This window comes from Falco cherrug, chromosome 8 (assembly GCF_023634085.1).
Source record: "Falco cherrug isolate bFalChe1 chromosome 8, bFalChe1.pri, whole genome shotgun sequence".
NCBI classification, from domain to species: Eukaryota; Metazoa; Chordata; class Aves; order Falconiformes; family Falconidae; genus Falco; species Falco cherrug.
Window position 1 is genome coordinate 54,380,679 of NC_073704.1, and position 14,767 is coordinate 54,395,445.

At 45.5% G+C, this 14,767-nt stretch overlaps 1 protein-coding gene and 1 long non-coding RNA gene across 4 annotated transcripts in view; one reads left to right on the forward strand and one right to left on the reverse strand.

The window, feature by feature from the left end:
- Positions 1–14,767, forward strand: part of LOC114015894 (uncharacterized) — a 258,485-nt gene that overhangs the window by 151,356 nt on the left and 92,362 nt on the right. The gene's annotated exons all lie outside the window — the stretch shown is intronic.
- BOD1 (biorientation of chromosomes in cell division 1) lies at positions 1,216–7,128 on the reverse strand. Of its 2 annotated transcripts, XM_055717916.1 has the most exons (5): positions 6,819–7,122; positions 5,370–5,494; positions 3,320–3,520; positions 3,115–3,215; positions 1,983–2,106 (listed from the first exon to the last, which is right to left on the reverse strand). In XM_055717916.1, the coding sequence occupies exons 1-3, from the start codon at positions 7,047–7,049 to the stop codon at positions 3,322–3,324; spliced, it is 555 nt and encodes a 184-aa protein (XP_055573891.1). In that variant the 5' UTR covers positions 7,050–7,122; the 3' UTR covers positions 1,983–2,106; positions 3,115–3,215; positions 3,320–3,321. The 2 variants fall into 2 exon arrangements, with proteins under 2 accessions (XP_055573892.1, XP_055573891.1); XM_055717917.1 differs by lacking the exons at positions 3,115–3,215; positions 3,320–3,520 and having other exon boundaries at positions 1,216–2,106; positions 6,819–7,128.

The following is a 14,767-nucleotide window of genomic DNA, read 5'->3' on the forward strand; positions in this document are numbered from 1 at the left end:
CGGTGTCTCTGATCCCTAACTACTCCTACTGTAATCCAGCATTTGTCTAAGCAGTTAGAATCCCCGCTGCTCCACACCACACCCCCATACCCTCCTATAACTGATTCATTTTCAAAAAAGTGGTCAAGACACCCTGCCTGGAGGTGAAAGACAGATCTTTTCCTGCCAAGAGCTGCCCTTAAGGCTCTAAGGGAAAATACCTACTATTGATTTAGACAACAGTCTTTAACCACCAAATCAACACGCAGGAGAAAGCCCTTTCCTCACATACCCGTTGTCCTGTTCTACAGCAGGAACACAAGACTATATAATAGTGAGAGTCAAACCACACAACCAGTTTATCCTAAAATACAGATTTTTCAAACCGTATCAGGAAGGTTGCAGTCAATATAAGTTATCACTAAAAAGTACAGGCGTTTAAGTCCCTGTTCTGAGAGAAGTACTCTTAGAAGGGATAAAAATACTGATGGAAGAATCATGTATCAGCAGGACTATACAGCACTGTGCACACTGCAAATTTTCTGCAGCGCTGAAGTTCATAGAGCTCTCTTGTGAAGGGTTTAAAATGCCAGATGTTCTGTCATTTCCTTTCTGCACATAACTGTGCTGAGAGGAGGTACTAAGCAAAATAACTTTGCTATAAGATTAAACCACAGCATCAATCTTCCCTAAAAATTAGCTAGTCTGAAAAGGAAGCACAGTATAGCTGGAATTGCATCTGTTCACATACAAGGTCTACGGGTAAGGCTATAGTTGAGGTATGTAGCCCATGAATAGCAAGGATTCAAACATTATTAAGTGTTATTCAATGACATAAGCAGTTATTAGCTTCTTAAAAGACTGCTCTCTGAAAGGGGGGGGGGGGAGAAATAGCTCCAGCCAATTGCCAGAAGCACACTGTTTTCACAAGGTTGAGCATGTCTTCACCATCACTAGCACCAGACTGAACTTAGTCAGGATTTATAGCTCATAAATGATGTGAGGTCAATTCAGTTCTTTGATAGTTTAGACTTTTTGAAAGAGACCTTATATGGAGAGGAATACTAACATCCATCTTATTTCATGATAACTTATTCTAACAATCAGACCCAGATTAATCTATGAACTGTGTAACGTCACACTTCTGTTAGGGTTCCAGCAATCAGGACCCCTGGGTTTCTTTAAAGTAGTTTTTCCTTAAGAAAAAAATAATATGAAAAAGATAGGAGTCAGAGATGCTTTTTGAAGTCTTTTATTGCAAAAGGTATAGACATTTGCTGGCAGAATATTTGATCACTTTCTCTACTTGACTGTCATCCAGAGGACACTGCATGCATTCAAGCTGAAAGCATAGGACAGTTTCCACTAGGCACCTGAGAAATTTCACAGGAAAGAAAAGTCTTTCAAGTTGAAAGAGACAAGTTTCAAACTGATCCCCCTACTCTGGTGCCCTTTGCTTCCCAGAGTTACCTGGGAAATAAAAATTTAATCAGCTATAGTCATAGCCAACTGTAAACATTTTTCCTGCAATGCAACAGAAATTACCTAGATAACTGATCCTGAAGTGTTCTTTCCAGTTTTAAACAGGAAATGTCTTTCCTAAAGCAGGCAGTGCAATGAGTTACACCTGGCTTGGCACCTACTACTCAGTGCTGCATTATGCAGCAGAGGTGTATGATGCTTCCTCTCATCTGGCTTGTATCAAAGAAAATCTGACAGCTCTGACTTGGTCTCCAAGAGACTACCCCACCCCCAAAACATCCTTTTCTTCCTGCTCTCAAGCCTAGTATTAGTATCATCTCAAACCACCTCCCTACTCCCTCCAGACAAGAGCCAACTCCCTTTGTCTTCCCACCCCCTTGCCTGAAGGCATGACTAACAAGAATACATGCTGCTCTCTGTACTGCAGTTCACAGCAAAAATATCTTCACACTTTGGCTGTCCCTCCAACCGCAGAACTCCAGGTGCATCTGAATTTCACTGATTTCAGTGCCTTCCCACAGGTCTGATAAAGGTCAATCTTATCTTTGGCAGACAGCAGTCCTGCACCAAACGGAACAAGTAATCCATTGCCAATCTAACAGGACATGTATTTTGCAACTGCAGCTGCTTAGTATCAGGAACTCACTGCAAGAAAAAAAGAGAGTTTAGAGGAGGGTACCTTCACAATTAAGTGCATTTGAAGAGAGAATAGATTAGAATATATTAATTAACAGCTGCACTTAGCTGCAGGTTGTGATGGACTTTAAACTAGTTGAACTAGACAAATGCAAAGATCTATCAAGGCATTAAAGGCTGCAAGTTACAGATAACTCAGGATGATACTACACGCACTTTAACTTCTACCAAGTTAAAAATCATGCTAGTTGCTCTCATCATTCCAAGCATAAGAACAGCTATTGTAGGTTACTTACTCCTTAATAAATCAGCTGTAGATAAGAACATTTTTGCTTTCAGAAAGCCCTAGCAAATAGAACAATTCACAATTAACTTCCTTTCATGCAGTATGGTTATAAGCTCCCCAGCAAAGCTGCAGATTGAAATTTTCCATCAAAATAGTGGTTCCTCAGTAATGTGTACACAGACCTCAATATTCAAATCAACATTAAGATACAGGGCCTTAGCAGAGATGGGTGCATAGTCATTTGTGTTAAGACAGAGTAGCAATTATAGCCCCTTGAGGCCCCCTGAGCTATTTTAATCACAAAAGCCAGAATGAACTTGTTTGCAACAAAGGCACCCTCAGTCCTTTGAGCTGGAAAGATATAGGTTGCTCTATTTAAACCAGTACAGTTTGGAATGAACAGTTATTCACTCCCAAAGACATTACACTTACTCCAGCAGCGAATATTTCAGTCACTAACAATTCAACACTCCAATGTATGTTCTAAAGAAGAGCTATCTAAAACTTTCAATGCTAAGGCACAATAACTTGTCACCACTCTACTTTCAGCTGTATTTCAGTAAAGGATATATATTTTTAATCCATTTGACACTGTTCTGAAAGCTATCCAGCCAATTCCATGTCAATCGCTGCTGGATATGCTTTTACCAGAATAAAAGGCCTTTTGGCCTGATCCAAAACTAGCACTGGCAGAGTCCACAGTGTTCCTTGATAGCTGTTTTACATCATACCTATGTCTTCAGTCCTAATGTATTTTTAGCAGACACTTAAGTGGAAGCAGCTCAGATGACCGTCTGACATTGACAACAGGCGGATGATCAAAGTGTCCTCCCTGTCAAGCCAGGAAGAATACGATGTCTCCTCTATCTTGCATTATACAAACTACAGAGATGAGGTACATAAAAACCATAAGTAGTAAGTGCAGAGATACAAGACCTTTAGGAGGCATCCTGAGATGGAGCAGGAGGATCCTTATTCTCAGGCTCTGGAGGAGGAGCTGGCACACTTTCCTCTTTCTTTTGTGCAGCCAAAAATTCATGAATCGCCCTCTCTATCTGGGGCCTGAAGATGTGGTTTAGTTTTGGATCCACCACCTGAGAAATAATTCTGTCCACTCCAGCTTCCAGCATTCCTGACCTTGAACAAAGACAAAGGAGTCATTCAGCTCCTCTGAAAAACTTCTCCCCAATCTCCTCCAGTAATTCTCCAGAGCCCTCCTGTCAACTGCAATTAGCATTAACATGGTGAGAACTGCAGCCCACTCAGTAGATCCTTAACAGGGAGCTGTTTCAGTCACCTATTTCCCCACCCCCCCACCCCCTCTCACCTCTTCCTACAGAATTAACAACTGACATCTGGTCTCCCAGGTACTTAAATGACATGTTGGACAAGAGCCACTTTAATAGGGCTTATGTGGAAATGAGGTCAACATGAAAGCAAACAAACACATTTTGGCATAAACAAGGGAAACAAGCTATTCTGAAGAGGAGGGCAGGTGAGAGCACAGTCTTTTTTTTGGCTGACTGGAGGGAGAAGAGGCTTGCCCCCTAATAACACTACTGTCACTCACTGTTAGTCTAGACAGATGGGTATTAATTATAAAAACAAGCACATGTAGCACACAGCAAAGTTTCTGGAACTGAACACTAGTAATTGAAGTGACTTATTACTTCAGGGGCTGCGTCAGACTCCTGGATTGTGGGGCACAGGCTGTCTAGCGGGCTTAAGTCATGTCTGCAAGGGAGCAGGGGACAGGAAATGGAGACGTTGCCTGGTGCTCGGAAAAGAAGCCACAAGATTAATAAGGCCCTGAATGCTGGTGAGCCAGTGGGTGCAGGGTCATGGCACATCATGTCACCTCCAGGTAACAGCACGTGTATATGTATACGTAACAAAAGACTTACACATCTGGACACCCTCAGCACTCAGTCTTGCAACTACAGGAGTGACAGGGACTCTTCAAACTCCTCAATACTGCGTGTCTATTCTTTATACTAATAGCCTACTGCAAGGGAGCACTTTATATTCTTCTCATTACAGGCACTCTGATATAACATTTTTATATTGGTCTGCTTCATTTTAGCAGTAGAGTAACATGAAATAAGAAGTGTTAAGTGACAAACACATCTCATGGACTCTGAGTAAAGATGGGAAATTCTGTGCTTCCAGTGGACACCCCCTTCTCTAATTACAGATTAAACAAACTAACGTTACATACTAATGATTTACAGCTTCTCTCAAGTAATCTTAAATACAGTTTCTTCTGTGTGCAAGACATTCTAACAGCTTTCTTGATAAGCCTAAATGCCATTCTCAAGTTCCCTGCTCTCCCTCTCCCTACAACTTTTACTGTGAAGCTTTTATCCGTGACTTTTAGTCAAACAAGCCAAGGTTCATACTTCAGCCTGCACTGAGTCAGCAGCATGAGATATTAAACCTAAATCTCTAAGCAGCATAGTTTAAGCTGGTTTCCCTGTCATGCTGGAAATGTAGTACCTTAAATAGCTGTACAAAAGCTACCTCTGCTGCATGAAATCAGGCTAGCCCAGTGTAATTACTGCCTGCTAGTGGTCGGAGTCTACTTGAACAAGCTTTGGCATCTTCGGGATTTTTTTCTTTAAGTGATGTAGGCGCTTCTCTTTCCTGAAGATAAAGATCAAGGTCATTCAGCTCAGTATATCAGGCACAGTTTTGCTACCAGGTACAGTGTTGGCTATTTGCAGCAATAACTTGGCTAGATAGCAAATATGACTTCTTCACTATGCTGCTTAACTCCTGAAAATACAATTCAGGCAAAGCAGTAACGTAAGCATTTTAATGAGAGTTAAGCCTGCACCCACTATTATAATGAAACTCAGGAGAGTATAATAGAAAATGCTGTGAAAAACTTAATTCTGTAAATTCTTACTTGACTTGGGTGATAAGGTGGTTATGTATTACTTATCAAATAGCAACATTCTGTAAAATAATGGTAATGCTTACTTACTGAATCACACTCTGCCTTAGCCCATTTCGTAACTGGTTTTTGTTCATTGCTGGATTCCATTCCTGTTTGTCCAGATGGGTTGATACAAAGTTGTCTACTTTCTGCCTCAAATTTTGATAGGCTGGCTAAAAAAAAAAAAAATAAAATCCAGTTAAGCAGCTAAAAGATATCAAAACGCCTGCCAGAGTCCTTCATAATACCTCTTTTGTCACGTACACTACTGTTCTGTTGTCCATATTCTCCATCTTTTCACTTTCTGAACAAAGGTAAGCTTGTTCTACCTAAGAGCACAACTGGTAATTGCAAAGCAGTTGGTCAGGGTGCTATAATAATAATTTAAATAGCTGGATAGATTGATTTTTAAATTGTTGTCTGCTCGTAGTATTACTTATGACTGAAATACAAACTTCCTGTGTAGACGGGAGTTAAGCAGAGTTCTGGTTGCCAAGAAACCCTCCATCACAGAATTCCTCGAAAACTGGCTGAGTAATATTGTCACTAACAAAGAACTTAATTGTGTTAGTACCACAGGAACAAATAAAAGATAAGAATTCTGCAAGTTTTATCAGTGGAAACTTAAACTAACCCCTCCCTCCCCCCCCCCCCCCCCCCATATAAATACACAGGACAATCCAAATCCTGGTACTGTGCAAGGAAAGGGCAAAAGCTGGCAACATTAGATTTCAGAATTTGATATGCGTGTGGAATGATGAATGAAAGGGCTGGTAACAGAGGTGCAGCGTCTGTCCTGGGCAGTGTTTATCTATCCTGACAAAGCTGCTCTGACCTATGGCTGCTCTGGGCAGATGACCCAACATCGTCAAGAATGCAGTAGCTCCTGGGGTGGCCCAGAATGATGACTGCAGGTCCCAGAACAGGACTCTTGCTGAAAGCGTATAGGTTTGGCAAAATAGAACACCAGTGTTTAATTCTGACAGGGCAACTGCGAACAACCCAACCTCAATATTGCCAACAAATGCTCAGGAGTTTATGTTGTGACTGAGGAAGAAAATGGCTTCAAATAAAGGTTAAAAGTCTGTGTTGGAAATGGGGGAATTATGCTCAAGAGGAGCAGCGTTTTAAGGGAGGCTGTTTTCCTAGTAAGGCCAGGGCTAGAAAATGGAAGTCTGAGCTTTTTCTCCTGCAGGGATTCGCTATCATTTCAAGCGAGGCCCGCCTCTTGAGCGGCCTGCCTGACAGCTGCCGATGGCAGCAGGTGGCTGAGACCCCAGCGACTGAGCGCGCAGCACCGCAGCTGCGCCCCCCGGGCCCGCCGCCCCCGGACCCGTGTGCAGGCATCGGGGGAGGAAGGGAAAGGCTGCGGGTACCCCTTCGGGCAACGGTAGCCGGATTCCAGGGACGGTGCCCACAGCCCCGACCCGCGGAGGAGACACTGGCCGCCCCGCCGGCGATCCCTGGAAGCCGACCCGCCCGGCTCGGCGGCGCTACCTTGGTGTCCACGTCGGCCAGGCAGTCTCGGCGGAAGCCGTCGAACAGGCCGCGGCTCTTGAGCTGCTCCACAATGATGGCGATGAGCTGCGCGTCGCCGGGCGGCAGCGAGGCCGGGTCGGTGGCGCCGGGCCCGGAGCCGGAGGCCGCGCCTCCCGCGCCCGCTCCACCGCCCGCTCCGCCGCCTCCCCCGCCCGGGGCGGCCCCGCCGGCGCCGCCGCTCTCGGACATGGCCCACGGCCTGCGCCCGGGGCCTGCCAGCGGCTGCGCCCCGCTCGCCCCCGGTTCCCAACACCGCGACCGTCGCCGGCGGCGCGCTGCGTTCTGCGTAACCCTGGCGCGCTGCATCATGGGGAGGCGAGTGCTGCGCAGGAGCGGCGTTATAGGCCGCGGGCGGCGGGGGGCTCGTCAGAACTACAAATCCCAGAGTGCATCGCGACGGCGGCCCCGCAAGGCATCGCACGGGCGGGCGCGCTGCTGTTGCGATGCATCTTGGGAATTGTAGTTCGCCCGTGAGGCTCGTGTGGGCTTCCTCCCCCAGCTCGGCCTGTGTGCGGGGGGCGTACTCCGGCGGGCAGCTTCTGTGGTGGGGCCGCTATAGGCCAGCCGGGCCGGTCACAGGGCACTGAGCATGCAGTGCTCTGCTCCCTAGGCCCACCTAGGGTAGGGCTGGTCAGGCCTCTGCTACACAGTTGCTGTGCCTGAGGGCCCCAGGTTTACCTCAGCATTGCGCAGGCCCCTGCGGCTTGATGGACTGCTGTCCTCGGGGGATATCTGCCGGGTTGTGCCTTCGGTGTGTTTTTCAGTGGTGTAGTGCGGATAGTGCTTGTGTAAATTCAGGAAAGAAGTCAATTACCGTAGGATCGTCCTGGATTTCCACTGTGACCTGAGTTTTTTCATTACACCACTAGCAAAAGGCAGGGCAGTGCCAAAGGCCTACCCCGATACTGGTCCCTGCAGAGTGAGTAAGCAAGGGGACCTCTGTTAAAGGTGCTTCCTCTGTTGTGTGTACATCACTATCTATCTATTAGACTAGCAGTATCTTTCATTGTCTGCAAGCTACAGGGTACAAATTCTATGCGTTAGTTTTATTTCTTTCTTAGTCATGTTGCAAAGAAGACTTGAACTCATTAGGATATTCCCATCCTAATGCTGGAGGACAAGCTGTGTGTGAATATAATCTAATCCTCTGCAAAGATGCATTGCACAGGTGTATCCTTGTATTTCTTTTTGTATACTACTGAATGAGCAAAAAGATGGCGATATTTTGCGTGCAACACATTGTCCTCCTCTACCTGATTAAAATTCAGCAGCTCTGAGATGCAGTGTAAGCTGTCCCTTTCCATCTGGCAACTTTGAGGAGAGAAGAGGGAAAAATGGTAGTGTGTACAGAGCCCAAGCTGCACGCTGAGAAGAGCATCTCGTGTAACTGTTTGGTCTCCTGAAGCAGAAAAGCTTTCCCCCAGCCGGCCACCTTCTCACTGTCACTAGTTGGTGTTGGCTATCTTGAAGTTGGGTATAAAACCGCCATGACTCATCCAGGCACTCAGAAGTATCCGTGGAATTGCATTCCTGCCTGACAGCTGCCAGCAGGCCTTTCTCCCCGCCACTTGTGCCCAGCTCACAGCAGCATGAGTTTGCTGGCATCGTGCTCGTGCCGGCACTGGCCTTTCTCGTGAAGATGGCCCTGTACAGGAATGCATTAGTCTAACTGTTGTAACGTTCTCCCCAGCGAGGTCCGTTGGGATGTGTTACTTGTTCATTCAAGCCCTGTGCTGACGCAGGGCTACGGCAGCATCTACGGGAGACTCCGGAGGCTTCTTTAACCCGCGCATCAACGCTTTTTAGAAGAGAAAAATCTCCCATCAGCCTGCACCTCCTCCTTCTGTACGGCTTAGGGGACACGGCCCTGCCACCTCCCGCGGGCTGGGGACCCCGGCGGGGACTGAGGCAGGTGGCTGCTGGCAGGGGCCGCCCCGGCCGGTTTCCCCGGTGGGGAGCGGCGGCCCCGGCAGGGGGCAGCCGGCAGCCTGCGGTGGCCGCGGTCCCGGGGCCGCCGCATCCCGGCCCCTCCGCCGCCGCCACCCAGTCAGGCAGGGGCGTAATTAGTCGATTAGCCTCATTAGGGAACAAGCAGCAGAAGCTGGAGGGATGGTCTCCCTCCCCTTCCGCGTAAATCGCAGCCGCGTAGGCAGCAGCAGGAAGGGAGCTAAGGAAAGGTGGTTATTTTTTTGCACAACTTTCCTGCTGTCCTGGGAAGGGCTCCTTACCTCTGCAGGGCTGAAGGCCTGGGAGCGAGCAACCTCGAAGGCAAAACCAGCCTCTCAGCAATACACTGCATTCAGAAGAAGCCAGCCCAGGATTTACTGGGGACTGCCCAAGCCAAATAATTCCCAGTTAACGAATTACTTTAAGAGATTATGAGCATCCATGATGCAGGAGACATAAAGCCTTAGTGCAAACCTCTCTTACCCAGAATGTCCCAGCTGCAGCATCCAGAGTGGCGTATTGCTTCAGCTAAATGCTGTCACTATCCCCAGCCATGGCAGCTTGTCTGAACTGCTGTTGATGGTGCTAAGATGGGAGAGCAGTGCTGATCCTGCCATGTGAGCGAAGCACTGCTTGCCTGTGTTAGGCCTCTTCCTTTATCTGTAGGTGGATGCAGTGATCTGTTTCTCAGGATGGCACACTGGGACCTACAATTGATGTTTCAGGGCGTCGGGGAAGGGATAAACCCAGTAGTTAGCAGCAATAATGAGGATAATTGCTTAGAAAGTTATTTAGATCAAAATCACAATCAAAGTAATGATTTTTAGTTGTATTTTCCTATATTACAGTCCCCCTGAAACCCATTCCTTTGGTTGACCAGGGAGATGAGGATACTAAATTGTAATTTCAATTTGTAAAGGACCATCCTTCCAGAGTCACACTTTCTATCACAGATAATCAAAGCCAGAGGTCAGTCCTTTTTTTTTGTCAGCGTTTTCCACCACTGCCTTTCAGGTTTCCTCCTTTCTCAATCCCATTCTCCACTCCCCCTCCTGTTGCTGCTATCACAGAAGCTGTAAACCAGCACTTCTTTCCATGGAAATTCTGATATCACAGGGAAAAAGTTACTCTCTGCTACAGCTGCCTACAAAGAGTTCACGGACGTTGCAATTGGCCAACAAAACCAAATGGTGTGAATGAAGGCTGGTTTCATGGGTGCTCGAGTCCTTTCTGCTCCTTTAAACTATCAACTTATCTGCTCCTGTAAGCTATCACAACACCCTTGTGCACTTCTGTATGATCTTTCTGTCTTGCAAGGGATAGCGTAGCTGGCAGCCTGGTGCTCGCTGTGCAGAATAGAGAGCAGTGGAGTTCTGCCTGCATTTTCCTCAGTGATGACACTCATTTGGGTCCCTGTCCATCCAGCTTCTAGTTTTCATTAAGTCTGTAGAATGCAATTACTGTTGGAGGGGTCTATCCTGTATTCTGTGTTATCCCTCTGTGGAGATGTGAGTTTGTGCCCTTCCTTGGAAGTGAAGATCAGCGTTTTCTACCTTTGCTTGTGCTTTTGCCTGATCCCAGGCATGGTATAATCTGCCCATCTCCAGTGCTTGGGATCAGGTCATCTGCTGGAGAGGCAGAAAAAGCCAACATGCCAGAGTATGTTACAAACCCTGTTTCATGCAGTGTTGTTTGCCTTAGCACATATGACAAGATTTCTGCCCTAGACAGTGTGTGTAGCTTTTTCCTACAGAACAATTTGAGATACAAGACCCTGATTGTGAGGATTTGGGGTGGGGGCAGTCACTGTGGCTGCGAAGAGGGGAGGGTTCATTTTTCTACCTCCAGCTCCTGTATTGTTAAAAACCACAGGCTATACAGAAGAGACATAGTTGGCAGTTTTCTCTTCCTTGTTCTGACAACCTCTGGCCACAAAATTAGAAGCAAGTTACTGAGTCTTGTTTCTAACAGCTTTGCCCTCGCCAATGATTAGGCAGAGAAAACTGCAATAGGTGGCTGTGGCCAGGCACTCTGTGTGCTGAAATGCAGATGGATTTACCGTGGGGACCATTGCAGAGGTGAAGGGTGAACCTACATATTCACGCACTCCTACTGCCTGTCTCACACACACACATTCAGGTTGCTAGCAATTAAATGATTGAACTCTGGCCATTTTAACTGAAAAATTGCAGTGTTCTAGGAACAGTGCTGGGTTTCTTGATAGACTAGGCCACAGAGCATTGAAGAGGGACTATGATTTTCCATTGCTTGTGTATTTTGGGTAAGCACCTCAATGTGTTTGGAGAAAAATCAAATGTTAAAACTGTAATAGTAAATTACAAGCTGTTTTGGTAATTTGGGATTGGTGTCTGGGAGCAGGGGTTGCCTAGGATGCTCCTGTGTCCATCTAAAGAAAATGAATGGAGATTTGAACTTTCAGTGCTCCAAGGTGTCCTTTTGTCCCCGTTCTGCAGAGCTCAGTGCTGGGGAAGGGTTTCAGGCAGAGAAAGAGAGACAGATCTCCTCTTCTGAAATGGGGAATCAGAGTAGTGTGAAAGAAAGTCAAGGTTAATGCCAAGAGGAGATTAGACAAAGCTCAGTAGGTATACAGGCATTCCCTTCACTGAATGGAATTCCCGCCCCCCCCCCCCCCCCCAAATGTAACCAATTTATAAATAAAAAAGATTAAAATTCATTTTAAAGATTGATCTTCTAATATTCACGTAGGAGAAGCCCCCCTAGGAACCTTGCCATGCTATCAAAAATAAAGGTAAACCATTTCAGGGCCTTACCAGAGTTGCACTTTTAATTTTGTTGCCCCAGCCTAGCATGCTCAAAATGGGCATCTGACAAATTATGCATTTTTGCCATGGAAAGGTTTCATCACCACCACCTCCTGTTTCCTCTGAAGGAAAGGCTTTCTGGGTTTGAAATGGGGTTACAGGAGATGGAGAAGACTCTGAATGGGGCACGCTTTGCTCCAGCGGTTCTGTGTCCCTGTAAAATGCTGCTGAAGCTAGAGTGGGTATTAAGGCAGCCGTAGCTTGTGCAATGCAAAAAACAGCTGCTGTGGGGTAGGAGCTGTAGAAGCTGCCTCCCTTTCTCCCTGCACTGGGACCTCCAGCAGTACAGACCCAAATCTGGTTTGCTGTTATTAGCAGGTGAGCTTTTTCCCTGGTGTGTTTGCAACCTAGATATTGCCCTGATACGTCTGTGCATGAGAACTATAATGTGGGATTTAGTATGAGCTGACTATAAACCAAGGTGAATCCAGTAGTGGTGTCAATGAGGCTAAATTTGCTCTTCTCCTTTAGGAGCATACAAGCAATGCCCGCTGGCTTTGGGCCAAGTGTGCCTACTTTTTGTAGGGTTGTATCATTTTGCAGAAGCTCAGATACTGTTCTTTTCACGTGTTTAGATAGAGCTGTGTTCAGGAATACAGCCCTAGTCCTCTGCTCTGTTGTGGTAACTACAGGGCAGTGCAGAAACCTCTGAAGTAGAGCAAAAGGGTGTGTGAGAGTTTGGTCCATTTGGTGTCACCAGTTGTAAGCTCACTGTTTCATCTTTGCATCAAACTTTGAACTAGTTAATGCAGTGTTCGCCGTGTGTTTGGATGGATCGGGGTCAGCGCTGCAGTGAGCTTTCTTTGGCAGCCAGAGGAAGTGCCAGAGTTTTTAGATCCTGTAGATTTACAGAATGAACAGCTTGGCTACACAGGTGGCAAATGATTGAAAGAGTTGAGAAGTTGGAGGAAAGTTTGCCAGCCCGTAATTCTCTCCTGAAGAATGTGCACCATGCACGCAGCCTGCCAACCTTTCAGAGGATCCAGAGCCCTGGAAGAAAACGTGTATTCCCTGCATGTTTGCCATTCATGCTGGGCAACATATTATCCATGGCACATATGCTGTATCTATGACACACTTTCTGATTCGGCCTCAACTCAGACTAAGGCCCCAGTCCTGCAAATGTGCTAATGGTAACAATTCCAATGCAATAGATTTACTCCTGAGGTTTGGTTTTTATGTATTGCTTGCAAGACTGGGCCCTCTAGCATTATAAATATTATTGGCACAAAACACTACATTGCAGTTTTTATAATGGTTTATTTTATATGTGTGTATACATATGTGTGTGTACATGCGTGCATATGCATAATATACCTTTAGAGGTATCTAGGTGTTGTAACAGCAGGTATATAGAGACTTTGGTAGACAGAATTTGTATACAATATGCCCATCTCCAGAATGGTGTTTTATGCTATATCTTTTCGGTGGTTTCTGTCTTGTAGTTGAAACAACTTGGAACTCAAAGTACTGTATCTTTAAGTATCTAAGGAAAAGATATTTGTAAAGTAGAGCTGCTGCAGAGCTTTTTAGAGGAGATTCATGCTGTGTCCTCAAACAGAAATGTCAGTTGTTCATTCTTATATCATTGTTTCCATTATTATGAAAGACTGAAAGCATGTGGGAAAAATAATATAAATATTATTGCCATATATGCAGAAGGGGGTAATTTTCCATACTAGATCATCAAAAAAACCCTTGTAGTTTATCTGTGTAATATAACACATAGGAATAATTGGCTTTCATTTGAGGTTTTCACATGTTTTTTAAATGTTTATTAAAAATGCCTATTAAGCTGATGAATTCAGTAACTGCCCCATTATGCCGGGAAATACAGGCTTTTTGGTGGTAAAATGAATTGCTTGTGATTGCTCTGCAATCACAGATGTCAGAGGTGGGAGGAAAAACAAAAATCCTAGGCTGTCTGTGCAAACTGCTGGACAAAATCATGTTTCTCAAAGTGCAGTATTTACCTTTCTTGCCTGAGCCTAAGAGGTATCTCACTTTCCATACTGCAGATTTTACTTTTGAGGGCAGTACTGCTATAAAAAACACTATAAGGAGTGATGTGTGTGGGATAAAGTGCTGCTTATTTCTGATCTTTCCATGTTAATATCTGTGTCAGGATAACGTACTATGATAGTGGTTCCTTGCTTGTTTCTACTGCATCGTCTTTCCAGGTGGTCTTCCCTGAAATTCTCTGTAGTTTTGAACCTGAACAGGTTTTGACCCTTTTCTTCTCCTTGTCCTATCCTACCTCAAACTGGGGAACGAAGCCCCATATTTAGAGTTTCTGAGTGGGAGGAAAGCGTGACATGCTGTGAGCATTTAGGGACCTAATGCTGCCTGACAGCTGATTGGAAATACACTGGTGTCAGAAAGGAAACCAGCTGTTCACTTACCTTCTGGAGAGAGGCAAGGACTAGACTCTGTCACATCCAGGAGTAGAGGAGCAATTACCCTGACATTAGAGGAGGAAAAGATGAAAACAAGTAGGCTGAAAATTAATTTCTTTTGCCCCTCTGTTTCATGCATCCATCAGCAGTACATCTGGGCATCATGGATCTAATTTAAAAGTGTAATTTCTATCCCAAAAGATCATATTCGCTGCACTTCCTGCTCTCAAGTCAAGTTCAAGGGGGAGCAAATATGGAGTAGAGGTTATTTCTGCCTCTGTATGCTGGTTCTGGAGCTCTGCTTTAGCCTATTTCTTTGTGAATATGTGCATATGTGTATCTATGCATAGCCTCATAACACGTTTTGAGCTCCACATAAGTTACTTGTCCCTTATTTACAGCTTGTAGTTTTCTTCTCTTCTCTAAGGACCTGCAGCTCTTGACCTTTTAGCCTAGTAAATTATTTACACATGAAACGGTGAATCAAAATGATGCGTCTCAGGAAGATGCTGCTTATTCTCAAGGAGCAAAACCACATTTCTTCATGAAATCTCCTTCCTGAGGCTTTCATTTTAGGCTTGTGTGTCCTACCCTCCTCATCCCTTCCCATTATGAGAAGAAGAGGCACTCCTTTTTCACATGGCTGTTTCTGCCTCTAATTTTAAAATATCCCCTGGATATTTTGGGGATGGGGTGAGAGGACATTAGTTTGATATCTTTC